The sequence below is a fragment of the Ranitomeya variabilis genome, chromosome 6 (assembly GCF_051348905.1).
Source record: "Ranitomeya variabilis isolate aRanVar5 chromosome 6, aRanVar5.hap1, whole genome shotgun sequence".
NCBI classification, from domain to species: Eukaryota; Metazoa; Chordata; class Amphibia; order Anura; family Dendrobatidae; genus Ranitomeya; species Ranitomeya variabilis.
In genome coordinates, this window is record NC_135237.1 from 423,251,294 (window position 1) to 423,269,414 (window position 18,121).

An 18,121-nucleotide genomic window follows, 5' to 3' on the forward strand; every position below is an offset into this window, starting at 1 on the left:
GTGGCCGCCTTACACACTTGTTGCGCCGAAGCCTGGTGCCGAATGGCCCAGGAGGCCCCTACCGCCAGTGTAGAGTGTGCCGTAATACCAGCTGGAAGAGGAGAATTCTTAAGGCGGTAGGTCTCTTGTATGGTGGATTTGATCCACCTGGCAAGGGTAGCTTTGGAAGCTGGCAGACCCTTGTGGCCGCCTTCCGGAAGGAGGAAAAGAGAATCAGACCTCTGGAAGGACGCAGTCCTAGACACGTATATAAGCAATGCCCTGACAAGGTCAAGCGTATGCAGAGCCTTCTCCACTCTATGAACCGGAACCGGACAAAGGGATGGTAGTGAAATTTCCTCATTGAGGTGGAAGTCGGACACAACCTTCGGAAGGAAGGATGGGACCGTACGAAGAACTACCTTGTCCTGGTGAAAAGCTAGGAAGGGCCGTCTGCAGGAGAGTGCTGTCAGTTCAGACACCCTGCGTAGCGAGGAGATTGCCACCAGGAAAAACCACCTTCTGGGAAAGAAGGCGGAGCGGGACCTCCTTAAGGGGTTCGAAGGGTGGTTCCTGCAATGCTGTCAGGACCAGGTTGAGGTCCCACGTTTCTAGCGGTCGTCTGTAGGGGGGAACCAATCGGGAAACCCCCTGAAGGAAAGTCCTTACTTGCGGCTTGGTAGCAATGCACCTTTGAAAAAGCACGGAGAGGGCTGACACCTGGCTCTTAAGCGAGCCCAATGACAGCCTGGCCTCCAGACCCGATTGGAGAAAATCAAGTACTTTGGGTAGGGAATAAGGGAGTGGAATCTGGCCACGAGATTCGCACCAGGTAAAGAAAGCTTTCCAGGTACGGTAATAAATCTTGGCAGAGGCTGTTTTCCGTGCTCTGATCATGGTTCCAATGCCGTCCGTCGAGAGCCCTGCCTGGGTTAGAACCCAGGTCTCAAGGGCCACGCCGTCAAATTGAGAGCCCCTGAGTTCTGGTGGTAGAACGGGCCTTGTGATAGAAGATCGTGGCGGCCGGGGAGACGCCAGGGGCGTCTGCTGTGAGTTGTACGATGTCGGCGTACCATGTGCGTCTGGGCCAGTCCGGTACAATTAGGATGGTTGGAACTCTCTCTTGTGTGATCTTCCTCACCACTCTGGATATCAGGGGGAGAGGTGGAAAAATATACAGAAGCTGGAACTGGTTCCAGTCCTGAACCAGAGAGTCTGCTCCGAGCGACCGCAGATCGTGTGTTCTGGCCATGAAGTTGGAGACCTTGGCATTGAAGTGGGATGCCATTAGGTCCACATCCAGGGTCCCCCAGCGGAGACAGATCTGTTGAAAAATTTCGGGATGGAGAGACCACTCTCCCGAGTCTATTCCTTGTCGGCTGAAGAAGTCTGCTTCCCAGCTGTCCACACCTGGAATGTGAACCGCCGAAAGAACCGACCCTGTGTCCTCCGCCCAGGGGAGGATGTGTGACACTTCCCGCATCGCCTGGGTACTGCGGGTCCCCCCTTGGTGATGCACATATGCCACAGCCGTGGCATTGTCCGACTGTATTCTGATGTGAGAGGCTGCCAGTAAGTGATGGAAGGCCCTCAATGCCAGAAGGATGGCACGAATTTCCAGGGTGTTGATGGGCATGGTCGCTTCCACTGGGGACCACTTGCCCTGTGCCCTGTGGTGTAGGTGCACCGCACCCCAACCCGTCAGGCTCGCGTCGGTGGTCAGAACCTTCCATTGACCTGTGAGAAAGGATTTCCCCTTTGCTAGCGAGGTTGGCTTGAGCCACCAGTGCAGGGACCTCCTGGTTGACGAAGTTAGCTGGAACTCCCTGTCGAGCGAAAAGGGATTCCTGTCCCAGGACTTGAGAATGGCTAGTTGGAGAGGTCTGATGTGAAACTGGGCAAATGGGAGAGCTTCTATTGCTGCTGCCATCTTGCCGAGGACTCTCATGGCAAACCGGAGAGATCGAGGGGGTTTGCGGAGGAGGGTGCGAACTGCTAGTCGGAGAGCCAGTGCCTTGTCCTTGGGAAGGAGCACTAGACCCCTGGAGGTGTTGAATAACATTCCCAGGAAGGTCAGGGACTGACTCGGGGTTGGTGATGACTTTTGTAGGTTGATTAACCAGCCCATGCGACTGAGAGTATCGGTTGTGATTGAGACGCTGAGCTCGCAGTCCTTGAAGGTGGGAGCCTTGATGAGTAGATCGTCCAGGTATGGAACGACTACTATGCCTCTGGAGTGCAGGACGTCCATGGTGGCTGCCATGACCTTGGTGAACACTCTGGGAGCCGTGGCGAGTCCGAAAGGGAGAGCCACGAATTGGTAGTGGTCCTGGCCTATTGCGAACCTGAGAAACCTCTGATGGGCAGGTGCAATGGGTATATGCAAGTACGCGTCTTGTATGTCTATGGAAGCGAGATATTCTCCCTTCTCCATGGACGCAATGATGGACCGAAGGGACTCCATGCGGAAATGACGGACCCGTACATATTTGTTGAGCTGTTTTAGGTCTAGTATGGGCCGTACGCTGCCTCCTTTCTTGGGAACTACTAAGAGATTGGAGTAGAACCCTCGGAAGCGGTCGGTCGTGGGTACCGGTACTATGACTCCTGCTTGAAAAAGCGAGGAGACCGCTTGGTGGTAGGCACGAGCCTTAGCTGGGGGTTTTGGGGGGACAGAGAGGAAGAATCGGTCCGGTGGGTTGGAGGTGAAGTCTATTTTGTATCCGGAAGACACTAGTTCCATGACCCACCTGTCTTCTGTAATAGGCAGCCAGACTTGATGTCATGATGAGGAGAAAGTCTGAGATTTTCCTCCTCTGGGCTTAGGCTGGCCTGCTTTTGACTGCCAGGTCTTGTCCGACCTTTGCATCGATCGTGAGTTGTCCCTGCGTGGGGAACGGTTACGATTTTGTGCTGGACGCGAGACGGACCAGCCCGAGGAATTCCGAAAGGATCGGAATCGAGTTTGGTTTCAGTTGGGGAAGAGAAGTACTCTTACCCCCGGTGGCGTTGGATATCATAGTGTCCAACTGTTCACCGAAAAGTCTCCCTCTGAGGTAGGGGAGGTGCATGAGGGACTTCTTTGAGGCTGCGTCCGCTTTCCATTCCCGCAGCCAGAGGATACGCCGAATCGTGATGGCGTTTGATGCTATCCCCGCTGCTCCCCTTGCTGAATCCAGAGCTGCATGGAGCATGTAGTCTGCTACAACTGCTATTTGAACCGCTTGGTCCGACAGCTCAGGAGCGGATGCTTGGAGAGCTTGTAAATTCTTTGCCCAGGCCAGAATGGCCTTGGCAGCCCAGACTGAGGCAAACGCGGGAGCCAGGGATGCCCCTGCTGCCTCGAAAATTGAACGAGCCATGCATTCTACCTGCCGGTCTGCTGCGTCCCTGAGGGTTGAGCTATCTGGCAGTGAAAAGAGGGTCTGTGCTGCTAGCCTAGAGACTGGGGGGTCCACTTCAGGTGGATCTGTCCATTCCTTGGTGTCCTTCTGTGTGGAAGGGGTACCTCGCCTCCAGATATTTGCGATTAGCGAATTTTTTCTCAGGCTGTGAGAGCTGCTTTTTAAGGATCGCCTTAAACTCTGGGTGGATAGAGAAAACCTTAGGCGGCTTCAGAGGTCCTTCAAAGGAAATCTTATGTTCTGGGGCCTCTGGTGGCGGATTAGAAATGTCCAGCACCCGATGGATTGATGAAATTATGTCCTCAACTAGCGCTGTATTGCTAGGAGGGATTGGGATCAGGGACCCCTCCGTTTCTCTGTCTGAGTCAGAGTCGCAGATGCCTTCCGAATCCTGTGTATCACTGAGGCGTCCCCTGCTGAGTGGGCTGGGGAGGAGGCCTTCTCTGGTCGGGGATTGCGGAGATCTGCATTGTCTGTCCCTGGAATGGGACGGTCTAGATGACCTGGAGCTACGGTGTCTCTCCCTAGAGGGGGATGACCGTGTGCTATGAGATGACGCAGATGGACTTGATCTATGGGTCCGCTTGCGTCCTGACCTAGACGTGGATGTGCCAGGGTCATCTTGTTCCTGAGTCAAGCTCTCCCTTTGCTGGGTAACGGTCATAGCCGGGGCATGACCCTGCAGAGCCTGAAGCAATGTGGAGGTTAGGTTATCTATAGACTGCGTCATAGATTGCGATATCTGAGTAGCCCATTCCGGCGTGGCATTAGACACCGAGGCATTGGCAGGGGCTTCTTGGGGCTCTGACACATTAGTTTGTATACAGTTCTGACAATGCGAGTACGTGCTACTACTGGGGAGAGCAGTCCCGCAGGCTGTGCAGAATGCATAATAGCAGTTCTGCCTGGTTCTCTTGGACCTTGAGCCCGGCATAGTGCACAGAGTGCAGAAGTGCTTCCAGCAGAGGACCTTACAGGGGTAGAGAAACCTATAGGGGAGCCTTATAGGTAATATGGATTCACAGCTGAGTAAAAAACCCAGCTGTGATCTTACCCCACCAGTGTGCCCCTAGGTCCAGCGCCGAAGATCCACAGTCCTGTGCCCCCTGAAGACTGGCTGCCTGGTCCTGGTCCTGCAGACCGGGAGATGCAGGGTTAATCTGCAGCCGAAAATGGCTGCTGAGACAGAGAGGAAAGGAGGAGAAGGGGGCGGAGAGCTGGAAAAAGGCGGCAAGGCTGTGTAAAAACGCGATCTTTCTGTCTCGATCCACCCCCTTTATGACACTGTAGTGTCATATTTGTCATCCGGGGTACGGGCCAGGGGGCGGAGAGGAGGCGGCAGCTTCATCTAGGCCGAAGACGGGGCCTAAATTAGATGCCTGAGGCCCAGAAGGGCTCCAGGCCGGCGCGAAAGTCCGGGAGGGGGTCGGATCTGAACCGGACCCCTCCGGATTTAAAGGCAGGATGGCGGTGGGGCTATAAGCGGAAGGGGGAGCCCGGTAGGGGTCTCCCTGAGGCAGTATAGAGCTGGTGCTGCCGCAGAGACGGGCGGCAGGGAGCCCTGTGTCTAAATGTGCCATGCCTGCCTGCACTCCCCCCGGCCCCAACAGGAGCCCGCAGCTGGGCTGGGGTCCCTGGATGCAGGCGCAGTGTGCTGGCCCATTGCTGGGAGCTGTAGAATGCTGCCTGTACAGGCCCTACCTGAGGTGTCTCAACCTAATACCCCCAGAGGGGGATAGGGAGGGTGCTGTTGTCACCTTCAGGGGGCCTTTATCCTCGCCTCGACCTCCACCCAGAAACCAAAAGGAATTGGGGAAGGAGGGGGGGTCTCGACTTCGAACCAGCACCCGAGGGACTGGGGAAGGAGCAACATGGGGAATAGCCATCTCTACTTCAACTGGGCACCCCATAATAGGGGGGCGAGGAAGGAGCCATGCCAGGAGTCTCACAGGAGACCCTCTTTTCTTCATCTGTAATCCCGTCGGAAAAAACAGAGTAAAAATCTTTTAGGTGTGCCTCCTATGCGACACTAAGCAAAAACTGGAGAAGGCTGATGCCGTCCAGGGGTGTATACTGCACAGGAGGAGCCACAGTTAATCTTTTTCAGATTATGCATAGTGTCGCCTCCTAGTGGACAGCAGCATAACACCCATGGTCCTGTGTCCCCCAATGAGGCGACAGAGTAATAAAGATTATGTCAGATCGCAGAAGTTTCCTGAAAGAAAACGGTATCTGCTACAAGTGTTGCTCGTCCAGAACTCATCTCGCCAAGGATTGCAAGGGTAAAATGCACAGAATGTGGCACCACAGACCATAACACTGCTCTACACCCTGGCCCAGCTCCATGGAGTACACGAAACAGTGAGCATGGCGGGGAAGAAAGGAACACTGATACAGCTACACCAGAGATCACTTCACAATGTACAGAAGTCTGCAAAGGGACAATAGACAGTAGGTCCTGTTCAAAAATATGCCTCGTCAGAGTATACCCAAAAGGCCATAGAGACCAATCTGTAAGACTCTATGCCATCTTGGATGATCAAAGTAATCGATCCTTGGCAAGATCAACATTCTTCAACCTATTCAACATCAAAGGGCCAAGGACTCCCTACTCATTAAAGACGTGTGCAGGTACTGTGACAACAGCAGGCAGGAAAGCTACTGACTACCAAATCGAGTCTTTAGACGGACAATTCTGCCTACCACTACCTACAATCATCGAATGTAACCAGATCCCAGACAACAGATCTGAAATCCCTACGCCAGATGTAGCAATCCATCACGCTCACTTGAAACGAATAGCACACCTTATACCGGAACTCGACCATCAGGCCCAGATAATTCTGCTGTTGGGGAGAGATATCCTGCAGGTTCATAAAGTGAGACATCACATCAATAGACTCCACAATGCGCCCTATGCCCAAGGGCTAGAACTAGGATGGGTCATAATTGGCAATGTATGCTTGGGACGCATGCACCATCTTGCCATCTTCTGTGACAAGCATGCTGACAAATACATTGGAGAAAGGACGACCATCTCTGTTTCAACCTTGTAACAATGAGTTCCATGTCAGGGAACTGCCACACAGCATCCAACGTCCCAACCATTTAATAGACTTTACTCACGACAGCAGTATAGTGTCGGGAAGCTATGAGGATCAGTTAGGGTGTACAGTCTTCCAGAGAACTAAGCAGGACAACCAAGTGGCAATGTCGGTAGAGGACAAGTTGTTCTTAGAGATAATGGACAAGGGACTTGCTAAAGATGAGACCAACAGCTGGGTCGCATCTCTTCCCTTCAAAACCCACAGACCACGTCTACCGAACAACAGAAATCAGGCATTACAACGTTTCTCCACTCTCAAACATAATATACAAAAGAAACCAGAGAGATGAAAGATCACTTTTTCTCCTTCATGTCAAAGATTTTCGAAAACTGTCATGCAGAACTAGCTTCCACTCTCAAAGACTCTGAAGAATGCTGGTTCCTACCCATGTTTGGAGTATATCACCCTAAGAAACCAGGCCAGATTAGAGTTGTGTTCGATTCCAGTGCTTAGTTTAATGATGTCTCCCTGAATGACGTTCTACTGACAGGACCAGACCTCAATAACAAACTTCTGGGAGTACTTATGCGCTTCCGTAAGGATTCCATTGCCTTCATCGCTGACATCCAGCAAATGTTCCATTGTTTCCTTGTGAGAGAGAGAGAGACAGGAACTTCCTAAGATTCTTCTGGTACAGAGACAATGATCCTACTAAAGAAGTCACAGAGTATCGCATGAGAGTGTACATCTTTGGCAACAGTCCTTCCCCTGCAGTCGCCATTTACGGACTCAAAAGGTCGGCTCAGGAAGGAGAAGCAGAATACGGAGCAGATGTCAGACAATTCATAGAAAAGGACTTTTATGTCGACGACTGTCTGAAAGCCATGCCTTCAAATGAGACTGCCGTCAGTCTTCTCAGGAGAGCCCAAGACATGCTTGCCTGCTCGAACCTTAGGCTTCATAAAATAGCCTCAAACAGCCAAGAACTCGTGGAAGCATTCCCTTCTCAGGACCTATGTAATGGTCTCAGAGACCTGGACCTGGGCTCAGACCCTGCACCAATGCAACGCAGCCCCGGGCTTCTCTGGAATCTACAGTCAGACACTTTCACCTTTCAGGTCAGCCTTTCACATGCACAGGCGTCCTGTCTACCATCAACAGTGTGTACGATCCCTTGGGTTTTGCAGCTCCTGTTACTATACAAGGCAAGGCCCTACTAAGAGACTTAACTAGAGAAACATCTGACTGGGATGCACCTCTGCCACCTGACAAGAGGATCCAGTGGGAAGGGTGGAAGAACTCGTTAGCAGCCCTCTCAAACCTGAACGTGCCAAGATCATACACCCCTGTGCCATCTTCAGAAATACAAAGCCAAAGACTGTACGTATTTGCAGATGCTTCTGTCAAAGCGATTGCCGCTGTTGCCTACCTCAAAACTGTAGACTCCAAATGTCAGTGCCACATTGGGTTTATTATGGGGAAGGCCAAACTCGCACCACAACCAGAGCACACTATACCCAGGTTAGAGCTTTGTGCCGCAGTCTTAGCTGTTGAGTTAGCGAAGTTCATCACATCCGAAATGGATATCGACTTGACACAGGCCAAGTTCTACTCAGACAGCAAAATAGTCCTGGAATATATCCACAACGAAACCAGGCGATTCTATGTTTTTGGTCAATAACAGAGTACTACGAATCAGGAGATCAGTTCATCCGAAGCAGTGGCATTACATACCCACGGACCAGAATCCCGCAGATCATGCAACTAGGGCAGTTGACGCAAGTCGACTAGGAAGCACAACATGGCTCTCAGGACCAAAACTATTGTACATCGAGGAATGCTTTTCAGACACCTTTGAACTAGTAGGAGAGGACTCAGATGCTGAAATCAGCCCTCAGGTGTCTACACTTCATACAATGACCTCTGTTATCCAGCTTGGATCTTGCAGGTTCCACAGATTCTCAAGTTGGAAGTCGCTTATTCGAGCCATTACCTGCCTGACTCATATAGCTCGCTCATTCAGGACCACCAGAACTTGTGACATGGAAAAATCTAAAGGAGCAGCGAGGCTTACCCAAAAGCCTAATGACCTTCATGGCAGAAGCTGCAGCTATGATCAACGCAAGACCCTTGGTTCCAGTTCCTAACGACCCTGAGGAGCCCTTGTTATTGACTCCAGCTACTCTCCTTACCCAGAAAACGGGACTGTCCAGTGCCCCTCCATGAGGATTCGACGCTAAGGACCTCTACAAGCGCCAATGGAGACAGGTACAAAGTCTTGCAAATACTTTCTGGGACAGGTGGCGCAAACAATATTTGTCTACCCTGCAGCCACGGACGAAGTGGCAATCTACTAAGCCTAATCTGAGCATATGTGACCTTGTTCTTGTGAAAGACTGTCAAATTCACCGGAACCAGTGGCCACTTGGTCTAGTTACCGCAACATTCCCGAGCAAAGACGGTAACGTCCGCAAAGTTGAACTAAGGATGACCAAAGGGAATGAACCTAAGACATTTTTCAGACCGGTATCCGAACTGGTCCTATTGTTAACTTCAGAAGAAAGGAGTAGTGACATCCGTTGATGTCAGACGGGGAGTGTTCTGTCTCCGCCATCTAATTTGTTCATACCTTTGTTTGTAGTGTTTTGGCTCTATCTAGCGGTCAGAGTCATGTTCACACTTCTATTTCTGTTTTTTCTATTTTTCCATGTCTGATTCTCCTCCCCCTTTGCAAAAGCATTATGGTAGCTCATCTCCCTCCATTTTCTTTCACTTCCTACAGTTTGCCTTCAAGGAAAGATGCTTGCACTTCATCCTCCTTGCGATAGCATTGCCGGTATGTCTTTATACTTTCTGTAGATAATTTCTGCTCTATATTAGCCCAGCTTAGTCAGTTGTACCGTAGTTCAGTTACTAGCTTTCTAAAATGTTTATGCATAATGTACATCATGTGTAGTATGTATTTCTTCTATACCATGCACTGATTGTATGTATATCATTGTTTACAGTTTCACCGCATCAATATACCACTACGTTTAATAAAGCACAGACTCAACCACAGCCTCCTTATTGGACTCCGGTATAGCGGTTTAGCTGCCTGTATAGCTACGTGAGCCTGCCTTATTTAGTGAGGACAGAACAGGCAGAGTCTTTTACAACGATCAGGAGGAATTTCGTCCCACTCATCTTTGCAGAATTCTTCAGCAACATTTCAAAAGAATAAGATATCAGGAAGGGGGCAAACACTTTCACAGAACTGTAGAGCACAAGTGATCATTACAGCCTTTGTGACACATTATTAAACTTCACAAATCACAGAGATACAAACGTACCTTAAGAACTTTGGCATTTACAGACTCTTTTCCTTTGTAAAAGAACCGCATCATCTGGATTGTCAGGTAGGCAGGTAAACGGCTTATTCTTGTCTGTGAAGAGACCACAAAAAGTGAAAATTAAAGGGGTTTTCTCATGAATATGATAAAAAACAAAACACTTTAGCCACATGCACCTCAAAGCATTCTATGCATTTTCCTACCTCATATCTGAGTTTTTACAGGACATCAGACAAACTCCCTGTCCGCTGCACTGAATGTATTTGCCTATGGGTGTCAGCAGCCCAGCATCACATGACTTCCTCCAGGATATTCGAACTACATTTCCCAGAGTTCCCTGCTTCTGTGTGCGCTCCCGAGTCCCATAACAATGTCAGAGACCCTCTGGTTACAGACTGACTTCATAGGAACGGAGTATGGCAAGTAGCTGGAGCTTCTGTTATAATGCGACCGCTGTACGGTGCTGCCGAGTAGCTAGGAAGCAGAAGACTTAGAGAGACTGACGTACAGAGTGTCTGCAGGTCTCTTCATTAAGGAAAGCAAACTCACTCCATGCTGATGAATGAACAATGACAGTGCGGATGAGGAAGCCCTGCGTGTTAATGAGAAAAGTCGGCGGCCATGACTGCATGCTTTATTCAGGAGGATTCCATGCGCGATCATTACTAGGAAGTCCCATTATGGTCGGACTGACTTGACAGACAGCACAGATAAAGGCCTGTAACACTATATACGTCTGAAGACTGCTGACAAACTATACTTTTTTTTTTTTTTTTTAATACTTCAAATGAGAAAGTATTAAGTTATGACATGTGTTAGTATATGAAAAGGCACTGTATTTGTGGGAAAACCCCTTTAAATTAGACAATAGAGTCTGAAATGTAACAGATTCTTAGAAAATGCACCAAAATAATCAAGACTGGCTATGAGAGGTCTCAGATGTTAAAATGCAACTTTACTGCGGTTGTTGAAAAACAACTAAGTGTATTTCTTAAAGGGAACCTGTAGCGTTCTGGTTTCAGTCACGGGGGTGGCGTTGGCGTGGGTTCAGTCACCGCTCTGTGTATAGAGAGCAGCAGCTGTAACTGTACCCCCGACACTGACAGCCGACCCCAATGCCGAATTGCTGTCAGTCAGTGCCGAGGGTATGGTTACAGCTGCTGCTCTCTGTACACAGAGCAGTGACTAGATGCCGAACACTGCCAGGTGGAATAAAGTTCATTTCCTTACCGCAGTGGGTGTCTAGGTGTCGAGCAAGTTCAGAAAGATATTAACCTGTCGATTAACCCCATATCTGCAGGTTAATAGCGTTTTTTTTTTTCCACGTGACCCGTTCTCTTTAAGCCTCATCAGTAAAGCACTGCTGAATATGTTGGCGCTATATAAATAAAATTATTATTATTAGCCTGCTTACGCAAACAGCTGTGAGCTGATATTAATAGGCTGCAAATCTTTATGGATAATGGTCCTTTCCCAGAACAACAACACCAGCCCCCACCTGTCTGCTTTCCCTCAGCCGGGTAATAAAAATAAGGGGGACTCCACACCATTTTTTTTTTATTTAGTGATTAGATAAATACAAGAAAAGTACACACACAAAGTACTGATAATAGATGAATATATGTCATCAAGATATATAATCTTTATCATTGCACATCCAACACCTAAACATCTATCATTTGCATTATTCATTTTATTCCATTATGTGTCACACGGACACAGACATACGTATACCACACGGATGGTATCATACTGCCACAAGGATAGCACCGGTACTTGTTTTCCCACTACTGGAAATACCAGGACATGTGAAGGGTGTCTAAGTGTAATAAAGCTCTGCGCACCCAGCTTCAGACAGCTGCAAACATCTCAGATGCTGCTGTGATTACACTTTACTCCGAGTGTGGATTCTCCTTCTCTAAGGACATCGTGGGAAGAGTCCTCTGCATTTTTCTATGCTCAGTATTAATAGTTACTAAAAATTAATAAGTGTGGTTTGTCCTGTCAGACTCAGGACCTTGGCTATGGCAGACAGGAGCTTTCGCACTGTTAGGTACAAGAGGATTTTCTCTGCCTAAGGGCTTGTTTCCATTTGCGAGAAACAAGTCCGTGTCTCGCAAGTGGAAACCAAGCTCTGGCGCCGGCACTATAGAGCAGAGCATGTGGCTCCATGTGTTGCTATGCGGCCGCACTCTCCGCTCCCAAGTGCTGGCACCAGAGCTTGGTTTCCACATGCGAGACACAGACGCGTTTCTCGCAAATGGAAACAAGCCCTAACAGTCTGAATGAAGGAATGACCAAATACTCCTCTGGTCATCTGAACAAGTACATGACATTTTTGTGATGTATATGCATGTGTTATCTGTGTGTGGGTATCGTATATATCCTTGTGTGGATTTTTGTACTATGTATATGCGTGCACATTATGCAAATGTGCATATCATTTATTAGCAAGTGCGTATTATATTGTGCTTAATGAGAAAATGTATGGACGTGTGTGCTTTTACACGGGTGAGTCCTGACAGATGGGGGGAGTTCAAATACAAATTCTGCATAAGAACTAAATACTGTCTGCCCATTAAGTAAACCTGCAATAATCATGATCACTTTGCATCCTAAATGCAAAAAGTTATCCAACTTTCAGAAAAAAAACAAAAAAAAACACAACACAACTTGGGTTGGAAATTGTACACAAGATCTGCAATATATATTCCCCTATCTCCATTGCACATCTGTGTACAATTTCCAACCCAAGTTGTGTTTTTTTTTTCTGAAAGTTGGATAAAGAAAACAGGCTATAGAAAAATTCAAGTTCATGGAGAGGAAATAAGTGCAGTTCATGCAGATACAAGAAAGCAGGTGCACACAGCAGCACCCAGGACATAGACTTCACGTCCAGCATGTATTACAGAGAGGGACACTCCCACAAGAGAAAAAAATCTAAAACCTCGATCAGGTTGTAAACTGGATATCAGGAGGCATACAAATAAATAAAATCTGCAGACAACCCTTGTTAAAAAAAGTGTCTATAGTCTTTTATTCCTTTCTGTAAACTACGGCTTTCTTTTTTGGGACTTTCATTCAGTTTCATAGTATAATAAAAAAATATTCTCATGAACTTCAAAATACTATGGTAATTTTTACAAAGTGATTTAAAGGCAACAATTTCTATACTTACAGTTTTGTTATATGAAGCATCTCTTTGTAATGACGGTGACAGTTTTGTGATTACGTCTTGAAGGCGCTGAAAAAGTTAAATAGCTTAAAAAGCGCTACAATAAAAAAAATCTCCTTCAGCAAATAAAAGCATCGATTACAAACTAATGCATTACAACAAGAAAAATCAACCACGACTGTCCCATACTGGCATGTCACGCAGGCCACAGGAAGCATAAACATGGGGAGTTATTTAGAGACTTGGTTCATGTATTTGGGGGCACTCACTACATAAGAGTTAAAAATGTATTTTCAGGTGTTGCCCCCTACCTTTCAATCATTTCAAACTTGGCCCATAGTGGTCTTCAAAAAAGAAAAAAAAATTCATATGAGCCAGAAACATTGTGGGATCTAGAAGACAGTTTCTTACGACTTTGATAGAACGGGACCGTGAACGCTGTAACCAGTCTGGCCAATGATTGGCTGCAGCACTCACCCGATATCCACCCTCCTTCCCTCAATCTGGAAAGGAAGCCAGGAAATAAACAGTGTGCGTCCAGTAAGGGAGTGGTTTGTTTGTTTTTTTAGTTTTTTCACAGACCACCATGGGTCCATTCTTAAACAAGAACGGTCCTAAAAATCATGCAGAGTTTAATAGAAATATTTTATTATATAGAATAACAAAGATTATTTTGCTGACCATATGCTCTTTCGGTAAATAAAAAAATACATTTATAATGTGCAGACTAATAGGAAAAGCTACCATTTATTCACAGCCTAAGTAATTGCCTTTGGGCGATCACTGATACAGTGTAAAACACAAGGAGCTGCTCTCACCTGTTTGAGGCCCGTGATGAGATATTTCACTTCTTGGTTGATGTAGCAGTTGAGCTGGAGTTGATTTTCATAGCTTTTGGTTACTTCTTCTTCCTCCGATTCAGCACATTTCATGCTTAGGGCATCATTAAGAAAACACAAGGCTAGCGAAAATCATGTCTACGACATCTCAGTAGTTCAAAAACCACATGTATTATATGAATAAAGATGTTGGGTGTATAAGGCAATCTTCAAGCAGTTTCATATACAGACTACTCACATATCGCAGTATTTATGGGGCAGTCCTGTGTCCTACTGGGAGACCATCCAATTTTCAAATGAAAACAGCAGTCACGCAACTATTTGGATGTACATCTTGTGAAATTTGATGATAAATAGGAATATTCCTTGTTTCCTAAACCGATGCTTAACAATAACATTTTACATTATAATAGCCACCATACCCTTCCTTTTTAAAGGCCTCTCGTAGTCAGTTTATGAGAATCAGGAGAATTTAATCTAGTAAAAAAGGTACTTTTGCTTTGCCTCAGTTGCTAGCATTGAAATTCTGTTAAGGATGATGATATACATTTTCTCCTTAATTTCACTCTTTACCCAATGAAAAAAAAAAAAATTGCAGCTAAAGTTTTCTTTTTCACGTGATATGAAAATAGGGATTTGTGTGTACTCACCGTAAAATCCTTTTCTCCGAGCCATTCATTTGGGGACACAGACCGTGGGTGTATGCTGCTGCCACTAGAAGGCTGACACTAAGTGATACAAAGAAAGTTAGCTCTTCCTCTGCAGTATACACCCTCCTGCTGGCTCTCAGCTAACCAGTTCGGTGCAAAAGCAGTTGTAGATCAATAACAATATATGAGTGTATATAATGTCAAATTATAAAACAAGCACAAGCTAATAACAGGGTGGGAGCGGTGTCCCCCAATGAATGGCTCGGAAAAAGGATTTTACGGTGAGTACACAAAAATGCCTATTTCTCCTTCGCCTCATTGGGGGACACAGACCGTAGGACGTCCAAAAGCAGTCCTTGGGTGGGGAAAACATCAGATCAGGCCCTGTGTAACCGCTACTTACAAGTGCGCCACCGCGGCCTGCAGAGTCCGCCTGCCCAGACTCACATCTGTGGAAGTCTGGGAATTATAGTGTTTCATGAATGCATGCGGACTGGACGAACTTGCAAGCTTGCAGGCGTGCTTTGCCGACGCTTGGTGCCTAGAACCCTCGATAGACAGGGAGATAGGCTGACATCTAACACGGAAGGACTCCTGGATGGTGTAACGAATCTACCAGGCTAACATGGCCGATTAAACGACTAAACCCTTCCTGTAACCATCAGGAAGCCGTCCTCTTACCGTGAAGTAGTCCAAATAAAGTGTCCAACCTTCGGAAGGACCCTGTCCTTGAGACGTACCTACTCAGAGCACTCGCCTCGTCCAGAATATGGGGAACCCATTCCGTTTTGTGGACTGGTGCCGAAAGAGATGATGTAAGAACGAGCCCTCATAACTGTGTGAATACAATACCACCTTGGTAACAAGGGACAGGATGGCCTGAGGGCAACCTTGCCTTGATGGTAATAAGGGAAAAAAAGTCTGAAAGAACGGAGTGGCTAGCTCCGAAAACTCATCAAGATGAGGAGATCGCAGAGAAAAAAGGGGTGACCTTCCCTGAGAGTAAAGTCTGTCCGGATCAAAAGGAGTCTACTGTAAGACTCCCAGGACCATTAAGGTCCCAAAGATCTAACGGTATGCGATAGGGAAGAACCACATGTGAAGACTCCCTGCGAGGAAGTCCATATTTGCAGTTTTGTTGCAATAAGACGGGAAAATACTAGTTCTGCAAACGAGAAAATCTGACATGGTCAGTGCGGATCTCCCAGGATCACTGGGGCCCTTCCTGCTTCCAAAAAGATCTTGGAAGTATTGGAAGAGGGGTTATGGAAAATGGTACCATGGAAGAACCAGAGCATGCACTGCGATGGCTTTTGGATCTGGAGGCCGAACCATGGACTAGAGTACATTGGCGTTCAGTCTGGACGCCATCCGACCTACATCTGGAGTGCTCCAGAGAAGACAGATCTGATGGAAGACTTCCGGGTGAAGTTCCCACTCACATGAGGCGGGACCCTGACGGCGTCTGCCGCCCAGAGTTCTACTCCTGAGATGTGTAGTGCCGAGATCACCGAATGAGATCGGTGCCCAACAAAGAATGTAAGGTACCTCGGCCATGACGCCTGACCGTGGGTACCTGCTAGATGATTGACGCATGGCACAGACATGGGATTGTCCGATTGAATCGGATGGGGTGACCCACCAGAAGGCAGTGGACCTGCAGTAGAACTAGATCCCCAGAACAATGATCAGAAGAGGACTGGCATCGGTAGTCACTAATAACCATTGAACCGGGAGAAAGGATCTCTCCTGGATGAGGAAGGAGCTTAGAGACTACCCTCTGAAAGCCTGTTTGACCTGCAGAAAACGAGAGGAGCGTAGGAAACCACTTACATTGTTGTCATCAGTTTTCCTCAGAACCCTCCTACCAAATCGAATGGAACGAGGGGATGAGTGAACAAGTGCGCAAGCTCCCTGTTGAAGGGCCACGGCCTTGTGTCAAGGGAGAAATCACCAACCTTCTGGAAGATTCCAGGATCATCCTCAAAAAGGTTATCTGCTGGGCTGGAAATGAGGAAAAACTTGTCTAAGCTTAGCTGCCAGCCCAGGAGAGAGAAGGTATCGCAAGAGATATTGACGACTCAGCACAGGGCTGGAAGAGCGGCTAGAAAATCGAGCAGATAGGGCAGGACGACTACGCCTCTAGGGTGCAAGAGGAACATGACAGCTGCCATAACCCTTGCGAACACTATGGATGCGGTAGCAAGGCCGAAGGACAAGGTCGAGATTTGAAAATGTTGTTCGCGAAAGGGAAAGCGAAGGAATTTTTTAAGAGGGGAAAACATAGGAATATGAAGGTAAGCATCCCGAATGTCAGTGGATGCCAGAAACTCCACCTTTTTCCATTGAAGTAATGGCTGAGCGGAGGAACTACATCCGAAGAAGGGGGACCTTGTCAAGCTTGGTAGAAGTTTGAGGTTCAGGATCCCAACTTCTCACCGAATAACCAATCACTCTAGTAAGGGAGTGATGTCAGAGGCCTTTGGAACGCAGAGTACGCTTCCATTCTCTGAGCTATAATGTCATTCTGAGTGTAATGGCATTTGCGGCTGACAGCGCTGCGCAAGTAGACGCATCCGAGAGGCGTGAAGCAGCTAGTCTCCTCGCTCAAGAAATTTGATTGACCAGCTGTACCGTCTTCGGGAGGTTACTGTTGGAAATCAACTTAGTTAAGGTCTCTGACCAGGACACCATTGCTCTAGCAACACATGTGGCAGCTAAGGAGGGGTAGAGCGCTGAACCGGAGGTCACAAGATGGAACGAACTAGATTTGCTATCTGACAGTCCGTTGTATTTTTAATTGATGACCCATCGGGCAGGGATACTGGTTCTACCCGGTTAATATGCCAAGTGGCAGAATACGCAGCTGCATGCAGAAGGTCAGGAAAAGCAGTCTCTTACTATCGCCGCTCTCTTTTGACAGTGCGGAGTTAAAATGATGAACCCTCAATCCACCATCCTCAACAGGGAAGGGAGCAGAAGGGGGTGTTCGGACGCCAAAAAGGGAGCCTCTGTACATCCACAGAGTTAAGGTCCCCGGGTGGACAGGGCTGGTTGCCCGGCGTTAGGCCTGGCTGCAGAAGAGGATACATGGAGGCGACACCATGTTCTCGTATATTGATGGTGTTGGGAGATCGGTGCCCTTTAAAAGGACCCGACACCCCTAAGAATCAGACCAGGTGTGGTATCTCACATCTTAGGTGGGTATACGTGGAGGGGACATCCCACGTGTTCGCATGTTGGCTGAAAAAGGATACCGCGCTTGAAGAGGTTTCTGTCCAGTGGATCGCTTATGGCAAATGCTCTGCTGGGAGTTTAGTCTCCTTATGAGGGACAGTGCGTGGTCTAGAGTAGAACCGAAGTCCTCGTCAATCTACAGAGATTAGTGGATGATATCAATAGGCAAATCCATCCTTTTCTGAAGTTCTGGAGTCCAGAACCAAGGCAATATCCGATCCGTATTCAGAGACTTGTTCTCAGCAAATCATTTCTGTACGTTTCTAGAAAACTTGCGGCCCCTGCTAGCCGACGGCTCACATGAAGGAAAGGGACCATCTATATTAGTCCTGCGAGCACTCCGAGCCACAGAGGGTTCACGGAGGGATTCAATCTCTTGGTCAGAGAATCCATGAGTTGCGGCAGTGATGAAGCCCACTCAAGGAACTAGGTACTCTGGGATAAGCTGGGATCGGCGG

General features: G+C 47.8%; 1 protein-coding gene across 1 annotated transcript in view; it reads right to left on the reverse strand.

The window, feature by feature from the left end:
* Positions 1-18,121, reverse strand: part of USP14 (ubiquitin specific peptidase 14) — a 92,824-nt gene that overhangs the window by 31,699 nt on the left and 43,004 nt on the right. The window contains exons 10-12 of the mRNA XM_077270328.1: positions 13,756-13,870; positions 12,941-13,006; positions 9,763-9,855 (exon numbers count right to left, since the gene is read on the reverse strand). Coding sequence (XP_077126443.1) covers positions 9,763-9,855; positions 12,941-13,006; positions 13,756-13,870 — 274 coding nt within the window. The remainder of the gene's footprint in view (positions 1-9,762; positions 9,856-12,940; positions 13,007-13,755; positions 13,871-18,121) is intronic.